Source organism: Buteo buteo, chromosome 2 (genome assembly GCF_964188355.1).
Source record: "Buteo buteo chromosome 2, bButBut1.hap1.1, whole genome shotgun sequence".
Lineage (NCBI taxonomy): Eukaryota > Metazoa > Chordata > Aves > Accipitriformes > Accipitridae > Buteo > Buteo buteo.
This window is the reverse complement of record NC_134172.1, coordinates 66,938,905-66,955,347: the sequence shown is the minus strand read 5'-3', so window position 1 is coordinate 66,955,347 and position 16,443 is coordinate 66,938,905. Positions and strand designations below refer to the sequence as shown.

At 37.3% G+C, this 16,443-nt stretch overlaps 1 protein-coding gene across 2 annotated transcripts in view; it reads right to left on the bottom strand.

Moving 5' to 3' along the window:
• Positions 1-1,120: 1,120 nt before the first annotated feature.
• Positions 1,121-16,443, bottom strand: part of DHX35 (DEAH-box helicase 35) — a 33,071-nt gene continuing 17,748 nt past the window's right edge. The window contains exons 15-22 of one of the 2 annotated variants that reach the window (XM_075059290.1): positions 11,824-11,919; positions 11,330-11,424; positions 10,645-10,722; positions 9,356-9,485; positions 8,569-8,650; positions 7,960-8,031; positions 5,421-5,559; positions 1,121-2,913 (exon numbers count right to left, since the gene is read on the bottom strand). In XM_075059290.1, the coding sequence (XP_074915391.1) occupies positions 2,869-2,913; positions 5,421-5,559; positions 7,960-8,031; positions 8,569-8,650; positions 9,356-9,485; positions 10,645-10,722; positions 11,330-11,424; positions 11,824-11,919 (737 nt within the window). In that variant the 3' untranslated portion in view covers positions 1,121-2,868. The remainder of the gene's footprint in view (positions 2,914-5,420; positions 5,560-7,959; positions 8,032-8,568; positions 8,651-9,355; positions 9,486-10,644; positions 10,723-11,329; positions 11,425-11,823; positions 11,920-16,443) is intronic. The other variant, XM_075059299.1, reaches the window with a different exon arrangement.

The window sequence follows — 16,443 nt, the reverse complement described above, 5'->3', positions numbered from 1 at the left end:
TTACTTGTCTCTTTCTTCAGATTAACCAGGAAGAGTTGTGACTGTTTTCCTGTCGGTTTATCACAATTATTTTTAATCTACAAGATGAGAAATATATTTCAATTAATACTGTCTTGGCTGAATTTTTATTCCAATTTAGCTTCATCTTATTCTATAACTGACAATACTAAAGTCATGAATAGAAACACAGACAGCACTTTCTGATGGACTTCAGGAGTACAGCTTCTTTTTTTCCCCATAGCAATTTAACATTAATGGATTGTAAATTTACTTTTTTAAAAAAAAAAAGTCTCCTTGCCAGTGGTGTTATGACTTCTATTTCAAGCAGCATTTTGATTCAAGAGCCTAGTATTTTAACCTCATTCTCTTAAAAGCCAGGTTTAAAATCCATAAACTGTTTTACAAACTCCTGACAACCATCTTCAAATTACTCTAACCTCCCCCACAACAGCAGAGACTGTTTATGCAGCAAAGAGCCAACAACAAGGCACAGTTACCCATCTCCTTAATCAAAGTCATTTAAAGCATAACGCTATGTACAAATCTAGCAGATTGCTGTAGGCCAAAATTTTATAAAGTAAAGAGATTTTCAGGTCTTTAAAGTTTTAGGTCTCTGTCTTCAAGCACCTTCAAAGGTGCACCTAAAGGATGCAAGCTGTGCTTTCTCTCTAAAGGTAACCTTAATCTGGATACTAAACCCGCTTATTCTTAACCTGCATCTCTAGTATAAAGTCTGCCTGTTCTGTGTCTGCACCTCCAGCAATACCTCAATAGTTTGTAAAACTGCTAAAAAGACAAGTCTCAATTTCTGTTTTTGTTTACAAAGACCTATTGCACTCATAAAAGTACAATTGCTTGCAGCACATTACAAAGCTTGTACATCCCTGGGTTCTGAACTCAGCAGGAGTCGCAATCATTCCAAGAGAAAAATTTGCAGCTGTACAGCCAGGTAAAACAACATCTGGAGAAGAGAGTTCTCCAGAACCACCCAAAATTCTCAGAACTGGCAAATGAAGTGGCCATCCACTGACAGCCCGTCACAATTCAGACCACCACAGTGCAACCACCCAGTACATTGGGAAATCACCCACTACTCAGGCTGAAGTGATGCATTCTCAAGCTTCCTTGATTCAATGGTTTTATTTTTCTTAAGAATACTTCCAGAGGACAGAGAGACACAGACATTTTACAAGTCTTCATATTCAGTTCTTTCTCCGATCCTTTAAGAGAAAAAAACCTGCAAATTGAGTCTTTTTAGTAAGTGACAACACTGCTCTCAGCTCTGGCTAGGAGACAGTCCCTGCCCCAAAGAGCTCCCATTCTAAGAGAGAGAGTAATACAAAGGTGAGGTTCACAGGGAAAACAACACGGAAGGTGACACGATTTGTCATGCTGCTGGTGCCATACATGGAGACTGGTACATCTTTTTGTGCTGGCAGTCAGTACATAGACACCGAATAGACCACACATTGCACATGACAGAACATGTTCTCTCTGCAGGTGTTTGGAAGGGAGAAGGTAAAGAAGCTCTCAAGAAAGTTTTCAAGGCAGTCCTGTGACGAGGAAGGCATTTCTTCTACGTAGAAATTTTTGCCTATTTACATAACTTTTTTTTTTAAAAGAAAATAAAATTATAGTTAACATGCCAAAACCACATTCATCAAATCAGTTGCTTACAAAAATAAAATTATCAAACAATGTGTTTCTAAAATAAATATCAATAGGGATGGAAAAAATAAATACATGTATCCAAGCTATCTTGTTAAAACACAAAAAGGTACAGTTCCTTACTGAAAAGTAGCCATGGAGTCCCAATTAAAGCAGCAACAGTTCAGAGCATCCTTCTCTTCAGTAACACATGAAGAAGAGTCCCAAGCAGCAAAGAACAGATTCTTAATAAAAAAAATATATAGGACTGTGTTCGTTATAGAAAAGTACAGAACATTTTCTTCTTTGCTGAACAACAGAGGCTAAAAAACAGTGTTCCATGATTATACCCCTGCTGAAATTTTCTGGTATTTCCAAGCAGTGAGACGTTAACATCTTTTCTCTCGTTATGAAAAAAGAAAAAAAAAAAAAAAAAAAAGCCCCATCTGTGAATTTGATTGTTTGTGAACATATGTGTATAGTCCCCTGATTGAGAAAAAATTAATCCTTCTTAAAAATACTGAGCTACTTTTCCTCCCTCTCCCCAAACAGCAACTCTCCCATACAGAAACAAGACATTTTAATACAATGCTGCCTACAGAAGGACTGTTACAGCATAAGGACCAGGGGCAGCTCGACCTCAGGCAGGAGACTTTTACTGCTTGGGAGTAAAAGCTGCACTTTTAGCTGCACCAGTATGGGATGGTCCAACATGAAATCAATGTTTCCATGGCAGCCCCTTGCATTTCAAGGGCTAGTTCATTGCCCTGAGCTCCTGCTGTCAGGAGTCAGTCTCAGTTTGGCCGGTAGTAGTCACAGTGCTCTAGGTAATAGGAGGCAGGGTACCCTATTCCCCACTCTCATAAGGCAGCCGTACCACTCCAGGAAATCAGTTTCCTTCTTGAAGGTTTCAGTTTTTTTGTGGTCCTGTATGTCCTCTTACTTTTTAAATTGTTTTTCTACCTATTTAAAAGGAGCAACATGCCCAGATTAACAACAGTGGTCAAGTAGGCAAAGAATAAAATGTCCACAATGCAAGCTCTACATAGGTTTACAATGTATTGGTCATGCATAAACCCCTACAGATCCTGGCAGGCATTTAAACATTGAAGTTGATGTAAGATCAAATTGCTAATGAACTGACTGCGGAATGGACTGTAGCCAGCTTGAAATCACTGGTAGGTTCTGCATCTGATGTCACAAGACTTAAGTCATGTCAAATCAGTGGTCATCTACTTTAGCCCTTTTTGCTTTCAAGGAAAGATGCTGCAAGAAAAGAGAAGAAAAATTGCTTAGCATATACACAATCAGAAAAATGTTCAACTAGAAAGCTTTCAGTCTTTAATCCCCAATTAAAGAAAATCTTATACAAATATCAAAGACCACCCTTCCCAAGCTCTGCTTGTTACCAATATTAGCTAAAATAAACATAAGAAATAAAAAAAACACATGTACCCCAAAGTGGTATTCTGGCTTGGTATAAAATATTATCTTCTAGTATTTCTGTACTAACTGCAACCATAGGAACAATTTCCCACTGGAAGTAAGTTGTCAGCATGTAAAAACACAGAGATGGACATGTGCTCCCAACAACACATATGCATAAACACTAGGACTATGTACATGAAGTACAAGATTTTAACTAATGTGTTAACACTGCAGCTGTAGTTGCATTGGACCTTTGAAACAATATGCTCTTAAAGAAAAAGGCCTACAAAAATGTGGAATGAAAACATGAAATCCTGCAAAACTTGGAATGAGACATAATTGACTGAGACCATGATCAAGCTGTAGAAGAAAATCTTTTCACACAGAATGCTATTCAGTTATAATTTGTTTTTAATTCGATACAGGAATAAAAATTCTCATATTTCAGGAATCACTTATTAACACAAAGATGTATCCTTCAGTAGAAAAAGGGTCTGAATGCCTATAAATTAGCATAAATTTGTGTGTCTTACAATGGCTTCCTTATTCAAAATTTACATGTATAATTCAAAGCTTTACACAACAGGAATATTTCTAATTTGTAAACATTTTATAAAGACACCCAAGCCTTTTGGCTGATAAGGGTAACTGCCCAAACTGGAAAAGAATTTTCCTCAAAACCAGCACTATCCTCCAGAGCTTCCATTTATTTTAGGATTAAAGCAATGCTTAGGTCATGCGGCAAACTGAGTTCATCTCTATCAAATCAAAAGGATAGCAATGGTAAAAATTAGGTTCTAATGTAATTTCATAGCATATCTACAACAGTAGTAGTACTACCTTGAAAAACATGTTGTCTCAGTCAGGTAAGTAGTACTATTCAAGACAAGCCTTCTTCACTTACAAAAAGCAACTCAAGTTTTGCCTGAACAAGTCATTGAGTCACATTCCCCAACACCACCTACCTAAAGGAAAGCCTCATCCCAAAACTGAGCCTGTGGAGAGGTCATATCATAATGGGATGTTGTGTTATGTATGGGATATTACAGCATGTAAATTTGTGAGTCAAAAGGACTAATTATTCCAGGAGCAGATTTGATACAACTGGAACAGTGGCTCACCTGCGTCTTACACCATGCTTGCAGAATATCTAACAGCAGCTAAAGACTTAGGGGTCTACCCTGCAGGGGTCATTACTGCCTTTGGCAAATGCATTATAGAAAAAAAAGGCAAAAAATATTCAGCTACTTATTAAGTGCATTTATAGGTGGTAAGTGTCTGGATAACTGAGATGAATTTTCCAAACTCAATATTAAAAAAACAACCCTCTCAAGTCAATTACATGGACAGATGCCAATGCTGCTGTATACTGTAACCACAGAGGTATGTCCTAAGGTGCTCCATGCACCACAGTGTTTTTCTTTTTTCCAAAAACCCCAGGAAGTGAAAGAAAACAAACATCAGATTCTCAGAAAAGTCAAATAGTGTAGCAGATGTATAAATCAGAAACACCCATTTTTGCAACATGGCTGCTCATATGCACAGATCTCTTGCTTTGCATAGGTCTGATACACAAGTGCATTTTTTTCACTCAGTATTTTGGAAATACTTCACTAATTTAGAACATAAAGCTCAGTAGTTATTAATCTCCCATGGGAAATTCACTTGCAAGATCAATTTGGCAATCTTGCTTGTACAGTATTTACATGCAATGTGGTATCAACAGCTCCAGCATAACTAATATTTAGATAATACCAATCCGGTCCTCAGAATGACCAGTGAATAAGTCTAGATTGATGGATTCACATGGGACAGAGTTTATAAAGGATGGTGACAACTGTTAAAAGATACTTGTAAAGAAAACATATGTATATCACACACAACAGGATTTGCAATAAAGGTTTGCACAAATAGCAGCTGTTCTTTGCCATTTCAAGTTTGAACAGATCAGAGCTGATTTTTTTTGCAGTAAAGATAATTAACACTCAGGATTTGCACAAACATTTGCAAAGCATGCAAAGACTCCTCAAATTATTGTACAAAGTATGGCTGCTGCCTAGCTACAGTGCTGCTCAGAGAAGTGCTACCAAGTGCCTATATTCAAGTGTAAAATGGTTGAAGGCTTCATTTACCAGTGATAGGCTATTTTGTAACTTTGAGATCATGTCTGCGGGCTAGATAATAGGGAAAAAGCTTTCATGCATCAATTTATTATCCTCTTTCTTGATATTAAAACCACTACAATGAACAAAACAAAATTCATTTTTGTACCATTAAATAGACAACAACAAAACATAAACACTTAAAAAGTTCAGATACAAGAGCTGCTAGTGCAGCAATGGTACCGTTTGGGCTTTATGCCGATTCCGTACCGTTCCTTGCTGATAAAAATGAGGTGCCAGTTCCAAGAGCCAAGCAGATTCAACGGCAGTCACATCTCTCATATAATATTTAGCAGTCTGTATGACTTCATTGTAGACTACCCTAAGAAAAAAAAAAAAGTATTTGTTATAAAGCAACGAGGGAGAGAGATGATTAACAGCATGTTTAGACAGTTTCACATAGATGCTGCCAGAGGTAGTATTTACAGAGTGACAAGAGAGTCTTTAAGTTATAATACAGCCTCTTACACCTCTTTGCTTCTGGTTGTTCAGAGTACTCTACATTAAGACAACCGTTAGACTGCCATTAAAAACACCTTCACATACTACCAGGACACATGGATGCAAGGTATAAAAGAAAGAATATTTCTTATAATGGGGCCAAAGGTGACTCATAACAGATGCTTTGGAAGCGAGAATAGTAGTGACTCTGTAATATCATGAGGAAGGATGTCAAAAGCACCAAAACCCTGGACCCATAATAAGTAGGGCACAAATCACAGCATGACTATCCCTGGTACCTGTCTGCCAACAAGCAAGATAAGGATTAGAGGAAGAAATCAGCTTTAACTACTGCCAGAACATCTCCTGGTAAAAGATTTAGAAGCAGATAGCCATGTGGACTCAATCCCTGCTGCCAGCATGAACAGGTTGCCAGCATGGGCAACTTATTTCTAAAGTCACCCTTCAATAAGGAAAGTCATTTTTACCAAGTAAGTGCAAACCCACACGCTGAAGGGTTAGTCACCAAAACTGTAAGTCACTAGCTGCCTTCTATACACAGTAGAGCTGCAAACCCACAAGGTTTGTGGCCTCTCATTAATTGGTATTTTGCTCTCAAAAGCAAATAGTAGAGAGTCCAAAATTCTCTTCTTTGCCAAACACAGCCCGAGACTTACCAATACAGCTAAAGAGAAATCTGAGGAAAACAAACAAGAATGAGAACATATTTTATATACACCTGTAACAGACAGAGAATTGAAGCCCTCGGTATAGGATGGGTGCCCAGGCAGCAGTAGCACTGAAACTAGGGTTGCTGAGTAAGTTAAACCCCTGTCTTACAGGATGCCATGAGCCAGCAGCATCTTTAGGCTGGTGGTGGCAATACCACGTGGCCTTGGAAGACAGGTCTGCACCTGGTCTGTAACACAGGGGTCCAAAAATAGATTTAAGCCCAGAATCAGTATTCCCAAAAACTCCAGCAATACTGCTGCCACCAACAGCAAAGAGGCTGTGAAGCAAAGAGCAGCCTTAAGGTTTTGCCAGTTAAGACTTCCAGCTAGCTGTCTACAGTTCTGCTTTTCTATATGTCTGGAAGTGCCCAAGGCTGGGATGGAAATTCCACGCTGAGGGCTCATCAACTAAAAGTCGAGCCCTGGAGGACATGTATGCTGGAACAAACAATTCTTCCAGTACTCTCCTACCACCAGACTTTCTTTCCAGATTAATTTCTTCTCAATTTATTCTTCTTACTGTCTGTTACTCTCCCATAACCTAACTTTTTTCAGTATGTTACCTACTGTAAGCTAGAAAATTTCAGAAGTATATCTGCAAACCATTCTTCTTATTATTTCAAACAAATTGTGTTTTATTTTTAATAGCAGTGACAGGATGTTAAAAAAAACTGGCAAACCAGCAGCGAATCAGGCTGGTTTCAGTGGCAAAAATTACTTTAGCTACACTCTGCTCAACTCGGCCCTGAAGAATTGGTACAGTTAAGAACAAGTGAGCTGGACTCATTTTTATTTTGTGAGCCAATGTAATTGATGGCTAAGTTCCAATCAGTTACACTTCTGCAAACCCTACACAACAGGTGTAGGAGCCCAAATTCAAAGATAACAGATGACACTGGCCAAGTTTATCCTTCAAAGTCTCAGCAACAGGCAAAGAAGGACAAGAGTCCAAATACTTCAGGTTGATCATGCTGACCTGGTAGCTAGAAACACACTTCTAATTGTTATCAAAGCATCTCAGACACACAAATGGAATTCTAATATCCCAGCTAACACGAAAGTACAACCACTTCTTTCCTCAATCTGCTAGACAGCCATAACTTCTCTCAAAGTATTTGCATCATGCATTAGACACATATGTCCTCTCCTAGCAAGCCATTTGCAATTACTGTAGCACCTATTTGACAGAACATTTACTTAATAGGCTTAATAAAAGTAAATTAATCCTAGTTCTATCTAGGTACAGAGATCACGCGGAGAGCAATTTGCAGTGCAAAATATGGTGCCTATTTAAAAAAAAAGGGTCACCTGACTCTGCTTACCAACTTCTGCAGGTTTTTTTGACAGTTAAAGATCACTCTATTTCCCTGATTTATTTGGGTACTGCCTACAAAAAGATGCAAAGGAAATACCAATGGAATTCTCTCTGTGGGAACCATGACCTTCATATCTAATCCTCCACTGATGGAGAAAAGTCATTCATGAAAATGTCTGGATGCTGAAAATATCTTGTAAAGATCATGAAGCAAGTGAAATCAACTTTAACTTACCAGCGTGGAGGTTTCTCTGCATACAACACTGAAGTGGGGTGGATATGAAGTTCATGGTCATCACGGATAGTCCTTGAAAGCAAGATACTAATTCAGACCGTGCATCTGTTTATTGCTTAACATTTGGTTCCTTTCATCCCCAGTAAGAATGTTTAATAAAAGGCAACAATAAGAGAGCTAGAGCAAATTAAAAACATTTGCATTTAATGAACAGGCTTTCAGATGAAACCAGGCTTAAATCTTGGCCAAAGGATAATTTAAAGTCCTAAAGGAGTTCTATCTACATTAAATAAAAAAGTAGTGTTTCATGCTCTTACTGAGAGCGCTACAACAGAGACACGGTACTTGCTCGTATTAACACAAGCTAATTACTATTAGTAACAGCTTCCCACTATCAATAACTCTAATTATTTATATTTGCCAAAGAGAAGAGATAAACACTGAAGCAGTTTGAAGATACAAAACTTCAAATATTTAGTAAATCAAACCCTACATGTTTCTTATGGCAGGTGTCTAGAGAAGCAGCTCTTTGTCGATTATACTCAGATGTATGCAGTCAAAGGAGCTTTTAAACTAAGCAACAGCTGTAATGAAGCTATATATATCTACCTGTAAGCTCCGGTAGAGTGGAATTTAGCTGCATTAGCAAAAAATCCAGAAACTATGCATCTCAAAACAGGATCTGGATCACCTGAAGAAGAGAATTTTTATGTAAAATGAGTCAATGGAATGGCAAAAATCCCCAAAATACCACTTAATCATCTCAACTTTTCACACTGCATCAAGCTTTGAAAGGAAAGGCTTGAAGGCAGACAAACCCTGCAATCTCTTTTGACTTCAATTTCACAGCAAATCAAAATTACTACATAAAAAACTACTGTTGCCACTGGTGTCTCCATGAAGATAGTTTCACAGTCCTTAAGGAAACCTTGTGTGACAGCACTGAAGTCTGATTTTTCAAAGCAGTTAGAGACAAGTGCTGAGAAGTAGTCATGGCATCCATGCACGCACAGAACAGCTGGAAATCAGATCCCAATGAATGGACATCATTTTGAACATACTAGAAAAATAGCTTTTTGAGAAGTGAAAAATAGGCCACCTCCTTCTCTCTTATGACTCTTTTGGTAAGTCTGTCCATTCAATATATAATCAGTGGTGATAATGTCTTGCTGGAAAACGTAACTAATCAAGACTGGACTAAATGTTAATTGTAAAAATGGGCTAAAATGCTCATCTGCAGTCATTTTTAGGAAAAAAAAACGCTGGTTTTAATTAACATTATTTTTAGGCCAGGGACAAAATACTCAAAGGTTACAAGAAAAGCAGGAAGCAGACCGACAATTTGGAGACTTCCTTCAATATGTATTGGACAACAGGTTAAAAAAAAATATTTCACCTTCACTGGACTTCTTTGGCACTTTAAAGCGGACAAGAAGCTTTTTCAGCTGCTCTCTTACAACAGAAGCTCTAACAAGCCCTTTGTAGTTCAGAAAGTGTTCTTGACACCACTGAGAGCTCTTGCTGTGCTGTACAGTGAGAAGAATAGAAAAAATTACAACGAAATACCATCAGCAAAACAAAACCCAACCTCTTGGATCACATAGCCTTGTTCTGTTTTTCTTCTGTCTCCTACAACATATTTATTGTTGTTTTCCCTGAAAATTACCTGTTTACATAGCAACTAATAAGGGTACATAACACCAGTATCTAAAAAACATGTTTCAAACAACAACTAAATAGCAGCAGAACAAATGCCATGGGGTATTTTCATACAGATGTGCTTCATTTCTTCATGTGGTGAAAGAGAATAGCATCAGTCATTCCATTCACACACAAAAGCATCATATGATAAACTAGTCTGTATTCAATCTCAAAATGTAAACAACCTTTTCTGTACACTGTTTTCACTGGTCTTCTCTATGCAAAGAACTGTTTCTCCAGAAGCCAGCACTTACTCCAAGAGCTTCTGCATTTGGCTGTTTCTAAGAGAATGAGGCAGATATAAAAGCTAAACAGCAAAATTTCAGTTAGTGCCTGACTGATTGCTTTGCGGTTGGGGAGAAGGAAGTAATCTTTTAAACACTGCTTCAACTCAACACTGTTGCAAATACATTATTATAGAAGTGCTTTATACCAGCAAAATATACTTCTCCTAAATAGGTATAGCACTTCAAAACTGTTAAGTAAAACCTCAGCTTACAGAGAAGCGTTAAGATTGGTGCTAAACCTTAGAGTGGTAAATACATAAGGTCACTGAAAAAGAGGATATGATGATCAATGTGGCAATTTTTTTAAAAAAGACTGCTAGATTTAGATGCAGTTTATGATCGGTAAAACGCTGATACCTCTATAGAAAAGATGGGAGAATATGAATTTCATTTGGAATTTGATATCTGTTTTTCCTAGGCCATTTCAAAAATCCCAGTCTCCTTGAAAATACAGTTGTCTACCCATAAGACTTTTGTGCTGTACCCAAACCAAATTCTTTCTATTCCCTGTTCAGAAGAACTACAGAAGGTTTGTGGCAAAATATGACCAGAATATCTTTTAAAGCATAATTATCACTTAATAGACTTGGTAAGTCCTCAGCTTTGAGGATGCTATATCCAGAACTTTCAGAATCAGAACTGAGGATCACAAGTGTTTCCCATTCCTGCAAATCCACATACACTTGAACTGACTTACTTTGACAAAGGCTTCGTAAACATTAAGCATAGTGAGATGATCACCTTCTTCCACAGCAAACTTTCGGTGTTGCCTGGTCTGGAGAAGAAGAAATACATTTTTATGGGCAGACTGATTTTTGCAAAAATCATGTCAAATGCACTCAGTTCCCATCATCTCTATATTTCCTGGTGACTATTAAAATTCTTACCGTATTGGGTAGTTTTTCTAGGCAACAGCAATATTTTACTAGCCCACCTATATTCAGAAGCACTTCTAAAACTGAAATTAGAAAAATGAACTGAAAATGAACCCCCAAAATCCAAGAGAGGGATGCATTAAAATTAGGCTCCTGCTACCTATTAAGAATTTGCTACATGCTAAGACTTTCTTTTTTGTTACTCTTGAAAGGAAGTGGTGTTTGGGGAGGTTTGGGTTTTTTTGGCAAGCCCTTACGCTGACCAATATTGGTTTATAACCTTTCATGATTCTTGTCCTCAGAAGGAGGCTTTTAATACTAGTAAACAACTCCAAGGTTCCCACTGTTACTCAGTTTCTTCTTTTACCTATAACCAACAGGTAAAGTTCAAAACCTTGCTTCATTTTCAGACAAACTTGCAGTCTGCAATGGGTATCAATAAAATACTCGGCAGAAATCCAGAAATGTTGAACTAACAAAAAGAAAATGAGACACAACTGAACTTACAGCCTGAGCTTTCTGATTTGGAGGGATCACAAAAATGTTTTGAATCTGCATCATGGCAGCAATTGTCAGAATCTCCTGGGAGCAGCCAAAATTTCCTGAGGAGTAAGTGGAGAAATTCAGTAAAGGAAATCTTCTTTCATTCAACTTAGCCCAATATAGAATAAAAAGGAAAAGAAGCAGAATATATTTTTACAGTATATAAAACCAAAATACCTAAACTCCTGGATTTTTTTAATATAACAGTGAATGTTTTTAATGGAAAACTTAAGACAAATGTGTTAGGCTTATTAGTGTGTTAAATGTATTAGACATACTATTTATTAGAGAGCTCCACCAGTTTAACCAATTCTTTTCACTAAACAACATGCCAAGATGAAGCATACAGTTTGTTTCAAGTTTAGCAAATGTAATTAATTGTAGTGTAGTATTAGACAAGAAGCAGTGTCCTCTACTCATCACAAGACTATGAAGAAAAACTGTTTTTTTCCTCCTACCTGATTCCAGAAGCATCTTTGCAAACATAGGATTCAAAGGAAACTCTGCTATTCTCATTCCAAGAGGCTCTGTTAAATGGCAATGCATATCCAAACCTGCAGCGTATTAATAAATGTAGCTGTGATACAGGCAAAAGAGCACAGAAATTCTTCTTTAAGAATTTAATGTGTACTAAAGAGCAGAATTACGAGCTAAAATACAGCCAATGCACCTAATAGTTGCTGAATGTATATTAAACTAAGCTTAAAGGCACTCCTCAATATCCATTTACTCTCCCATGGGTCACCGGCGGTTTTTTTGTTTGATTGGTTTTTCAAACATACTTGAACAGATAAGTTTCTTCATTTTGACCAAGTTCCATTGCTATTGCCAACAATTTAGAAAACCTGCAGTCAAAGTCAACGCAATGGCCAGAGTGCCTATTAGCTGTGAGACTTATGCATCTCCTTTTTAAGTATTTAGCAACATCTTTGTTCATGGGGACAGGAAGCAGGAGGAGTCCTGATGAGAATAAAAAAAGGGCATAATTATGGAACAGGCATAAATGTAGAAACAGGAAGCACTGTGGGTAGGGGGCAGAGGGTAGAGAGGGCGGTAAGGTGCTATTTTTCTGAGTCACATCTGCTTAGGTCACGGAGAAAAATAATTTAACTTTAATATAATCTAAACTAGAGCTGTACAGCTGGTGAAGATTCTCTACAGTTTAGTCTGCCTCATACATCAATAACTAAACTGTCAGCCATGTTCCAACTCTAACCTTTTTACTGGAGATGGTACAGGAGGTAGACATGACAGCTTGCTTTTAGATTCCCAGTTATCACTGAGCAACCCTGCACATTTACCATTTTAGTTGTATGGCTTCCTACAGTCAAACACCTGCAGTAAGGTTTACCCATGCAAACCACTGAGTCATATTCTAATCCAGAGCACTGTGCTGAAATTTCAGGGAACAATTTAAATGGGAAAGCATTTTCTTTGCAAGAGGACATGGGAAAGAGAATGAAAAAAAAAAAATTACAGACACAGGACACAATAAGAAGGAAAGAGCTCACTACGAAAGGCAGCAAAGAGTGAGAATTGAAAGAGAAAACTGCAAGTAAGCCAAGTTATATGAGGTACGACAAGGAGGCAAAGCACAAGAGAAAAGCTACACAAGGAGAGACTAACAAGAGCCCAATAATAGAACTTTGAGGCACTGTAGATTGCATAAATAACCACAGCAGAGTGGTCTGAGGAAACAACTGTGGCCCATGCATTATATAAACATATTATTTGTCAAACTGTGTGGTGACAACAAACCACAGTTGTACTTCAGCTATGTTTCACAGAGAAAAGCAAAACCACAAATCAAGGAATGAGATCTATAATATGCTGATCTTGTCAGCATATCTGAAACCACAGATACCTCTATCAAGTGTTTACTTTCCTTTATTATTTGATATGCTATCATCTCACTTATTATGACAATGTAGTAATTCACTCACCACACCCCCTACACTGTTAACAAAACCTAATAGGCATTTCACATAATGTCACAATATTTTACTTAGAAACAGGTATGAAAGACAGCTTATGTGAAAAGATGAAGTAATATATTTAAACACATAGTCACAGAAACTGCAAAAGTTAAGGTATGATAGCTTTCATTTGACCAGTGCAATATGAGAAGTTTAAGTGCTACCACAATCAACAGCTTAGAATACGCCATCTTTCATCTACAGAAAGATAACTGCATTCCTAAGCAGGGAAGAGGAGAAGTTACCATCTTTTTAATTTCCTACAGGATCATCAAGCCAAAATCCTTTGGCTTCTGCTGAATCCTACAAATCTCTGTGTAATTTTCCATGGATATATATAGAGAGCTTGTACACAGATGCCTATGTAGCAGTAAGCCTGAATATACACAAAAGCCCTGCACTGGATATTAGTCTGAAATAGGTAAAAGTTTCCTTGAAATAACCTTGGAAGCAACCACTGTATCCGTATATATATAGGAAATTGGAGGTCTTAGAAAAAGATACTGCAAATATTTTTATTGAACATGTTTAGGAGAGATTATTCAAGTACTGTGGCACTAAAAAGTTTCAAGTAACAACCACTAGGATGTGATGGGCTGAGGGATTAAAACACTATTTTAAACTTAGGTAGAGTGGTTGTTTCTGACAGGTGACAACTTACAAACAAACCTTCAACAAAATATTGGATCTCAAATAAAGCTAAAAATAAAGCTACTTTTTACCTAGTTATTTACCTCCTAAATTATGCTTAAAAACAATAAGCTCCAACTGACAACTCAGACTTTCAAAGGGGCATCAAAGGAGAAGACTGATAAGAGATACTCTTGATGTAATCAGTTTGCATCACTATAAAAATAATCAGTCTAAAAACAGTGATGTGTTTATTCAACAAAACTATCTCAACCTTAAAAGCATCTGCTCTGCACAAGTTTCTCTGTTGGCACCGCATTGGCACAATAGGGTCCTGACCCTAAACTGCACATTTGCATGCTATTACAATGCAAATGATGAAATACATGTTCATACTTGCATAAGAGAAATTTAATCCTTACTGCATCTGCAAACGCTTGGGCAACTTCACTTCTGCAAGTTACATAAAATCTCCATAATAAACCACCTAAAACCTTAAACTTCAGCAAAAATTGAAGAGCGAATCTGTATATCTCACACACACACACACACACATTTCTTTCCATCTTAAACACTAACATCAGCATTTCTCTGCTTTGCTACAAAAGCTGGGCAGCCAAGAGAGTAACAGCTCTGTACTTTTCTGTGAAGCTACCATAAGCATAACACTTTTGCCAAAACATCAAACAGCTAATCAGTGAGTTTATTGACCTTTCCTCTCCATTTCCCTAAGGTGGTTTTGGCTGTGAATTCACCCTTGCAACATGCTTCTGAGCCACTGTGAAGGTCCTTGTTCCAGGCTTGAAAAGGTTGCCAAGAATGAAGTGCCTTAAGTGAAACCCTCCTTTGCGAGATGGAACTGAATCAGCACAGAGCAAAATCACGGCCAAGCAGAGAGTTACAGCTCCATGAGATTAAGAGAGCAGACTGCCACAAGTTACAACGCAGCATTTGTAAGTGATGTAAAAACACCCACAAACCTCTGGAAGCTTCCAAAACTTACACAAGCTCCTTTACACTACTCTTTTCCTCACATTTACATTATGGAGCAAATATTGTTAACATTGAATGAACTACAAACACTGAGTTGAAGTTAAACAGAGTTTCATTTTGATTACTTGTTCTTGTGTCAAGTTTCTGTTTTGTTTAAGTTTATGGAATTCAAAAAGATTAAATAGCTGTCAAAACACCAAGAATATAACAGTTCTTCCTATAAACAAAATTAGACAGCATACATTCCACTAACCACAACAAAAAGGAATTGAAGGCTGTGGCTAAAAGTATTATAACAGGTTATAGGTATCCAGCAGTGGCATAACGAATAAAACCAAAATGAACACATTTAGAATCACAGAATATCTCAAGTTGGAAGGCACCCACCCATAAGAATCATCGAGTCCAACTCCCTGCTCCTCACAGGACTACCTAAAACTAAACGATATGACTAAGAGTATTCTTCAGACTCTATACTGAATTTGAGAACAAGCTGTAATTAGTAATTCAGAGAACATAAAAAAAAAAGATATGCTATTAAGTAGCTAAATAGTAGAAAAGTACTTTGATTTATGCTCTCAGGTCTTAGAGCTGTTAGACTAGCTTTTCCTTCTTTTCATTAGAAGTTTGTGTGTATCTGTTTATTTGTCCATAATGAGAAAGTTCAATACTAAAACTAGAGCAGACTCTCTTTGCGAGCTGCATGCAAATGAGCTCCTATGCATTTAAAAGCATGAAAAGCAAGCAGGCTGTGAACTGAAACACAGACAACGAGCGTGAGAAATGTAGTTTCAATTCATACAGGACAAAATGTGCTGCCTTTAGGAATGATCAGGTTGGTTTCTTTTTTTAGTGGTCGCATCATGTATTCACAGCTAATAGAATTAGAACAGTTTGACTTGCTACAGGTTTGAACTTTGTCTCAGCTGCAGGACCAACAACGCTAAAATCAACAGCACTACACCGCATAAGGTGTAGACTTCTAACTGTAAGCCATACTACATTCAGAGCAGAGACACAGACTAGAACTCATTTTTAAAATTAGAACTCATTTTTAAAATTATAACTAGATTAGCTCCTAATAACTTTTGTCAGTCATACCTTCACAGTTGTATCAATGAGAAGGTCTCAAAACTAACATGTGACACTTGCTTTGCTAAGCCATCAGGAAGCACACTCTCTATAGGTTTTAATTCTAGCATCCAATGACTGGCCTCTCCCAAATTCAAGCATCAGATTTTACTTACAATGTTTAGGCAGAGTTCCTGCACACATGTCAAGATCAGATAATAGTGTAACATGCTAACAGAAAAATTTAAAAACAAAATTTAAACTTAAAATTAAAAACAATGCTTTTTAAAGTCTGACTAAGGAATAAACAAAGTAGTAATTATATCAAGCTTGCTAAATTCTAGGTTATTACAACCAGTCTGATCATGAAAGAGATGTCAAACCTTTACTTTCAACTTTTTTTGTTTA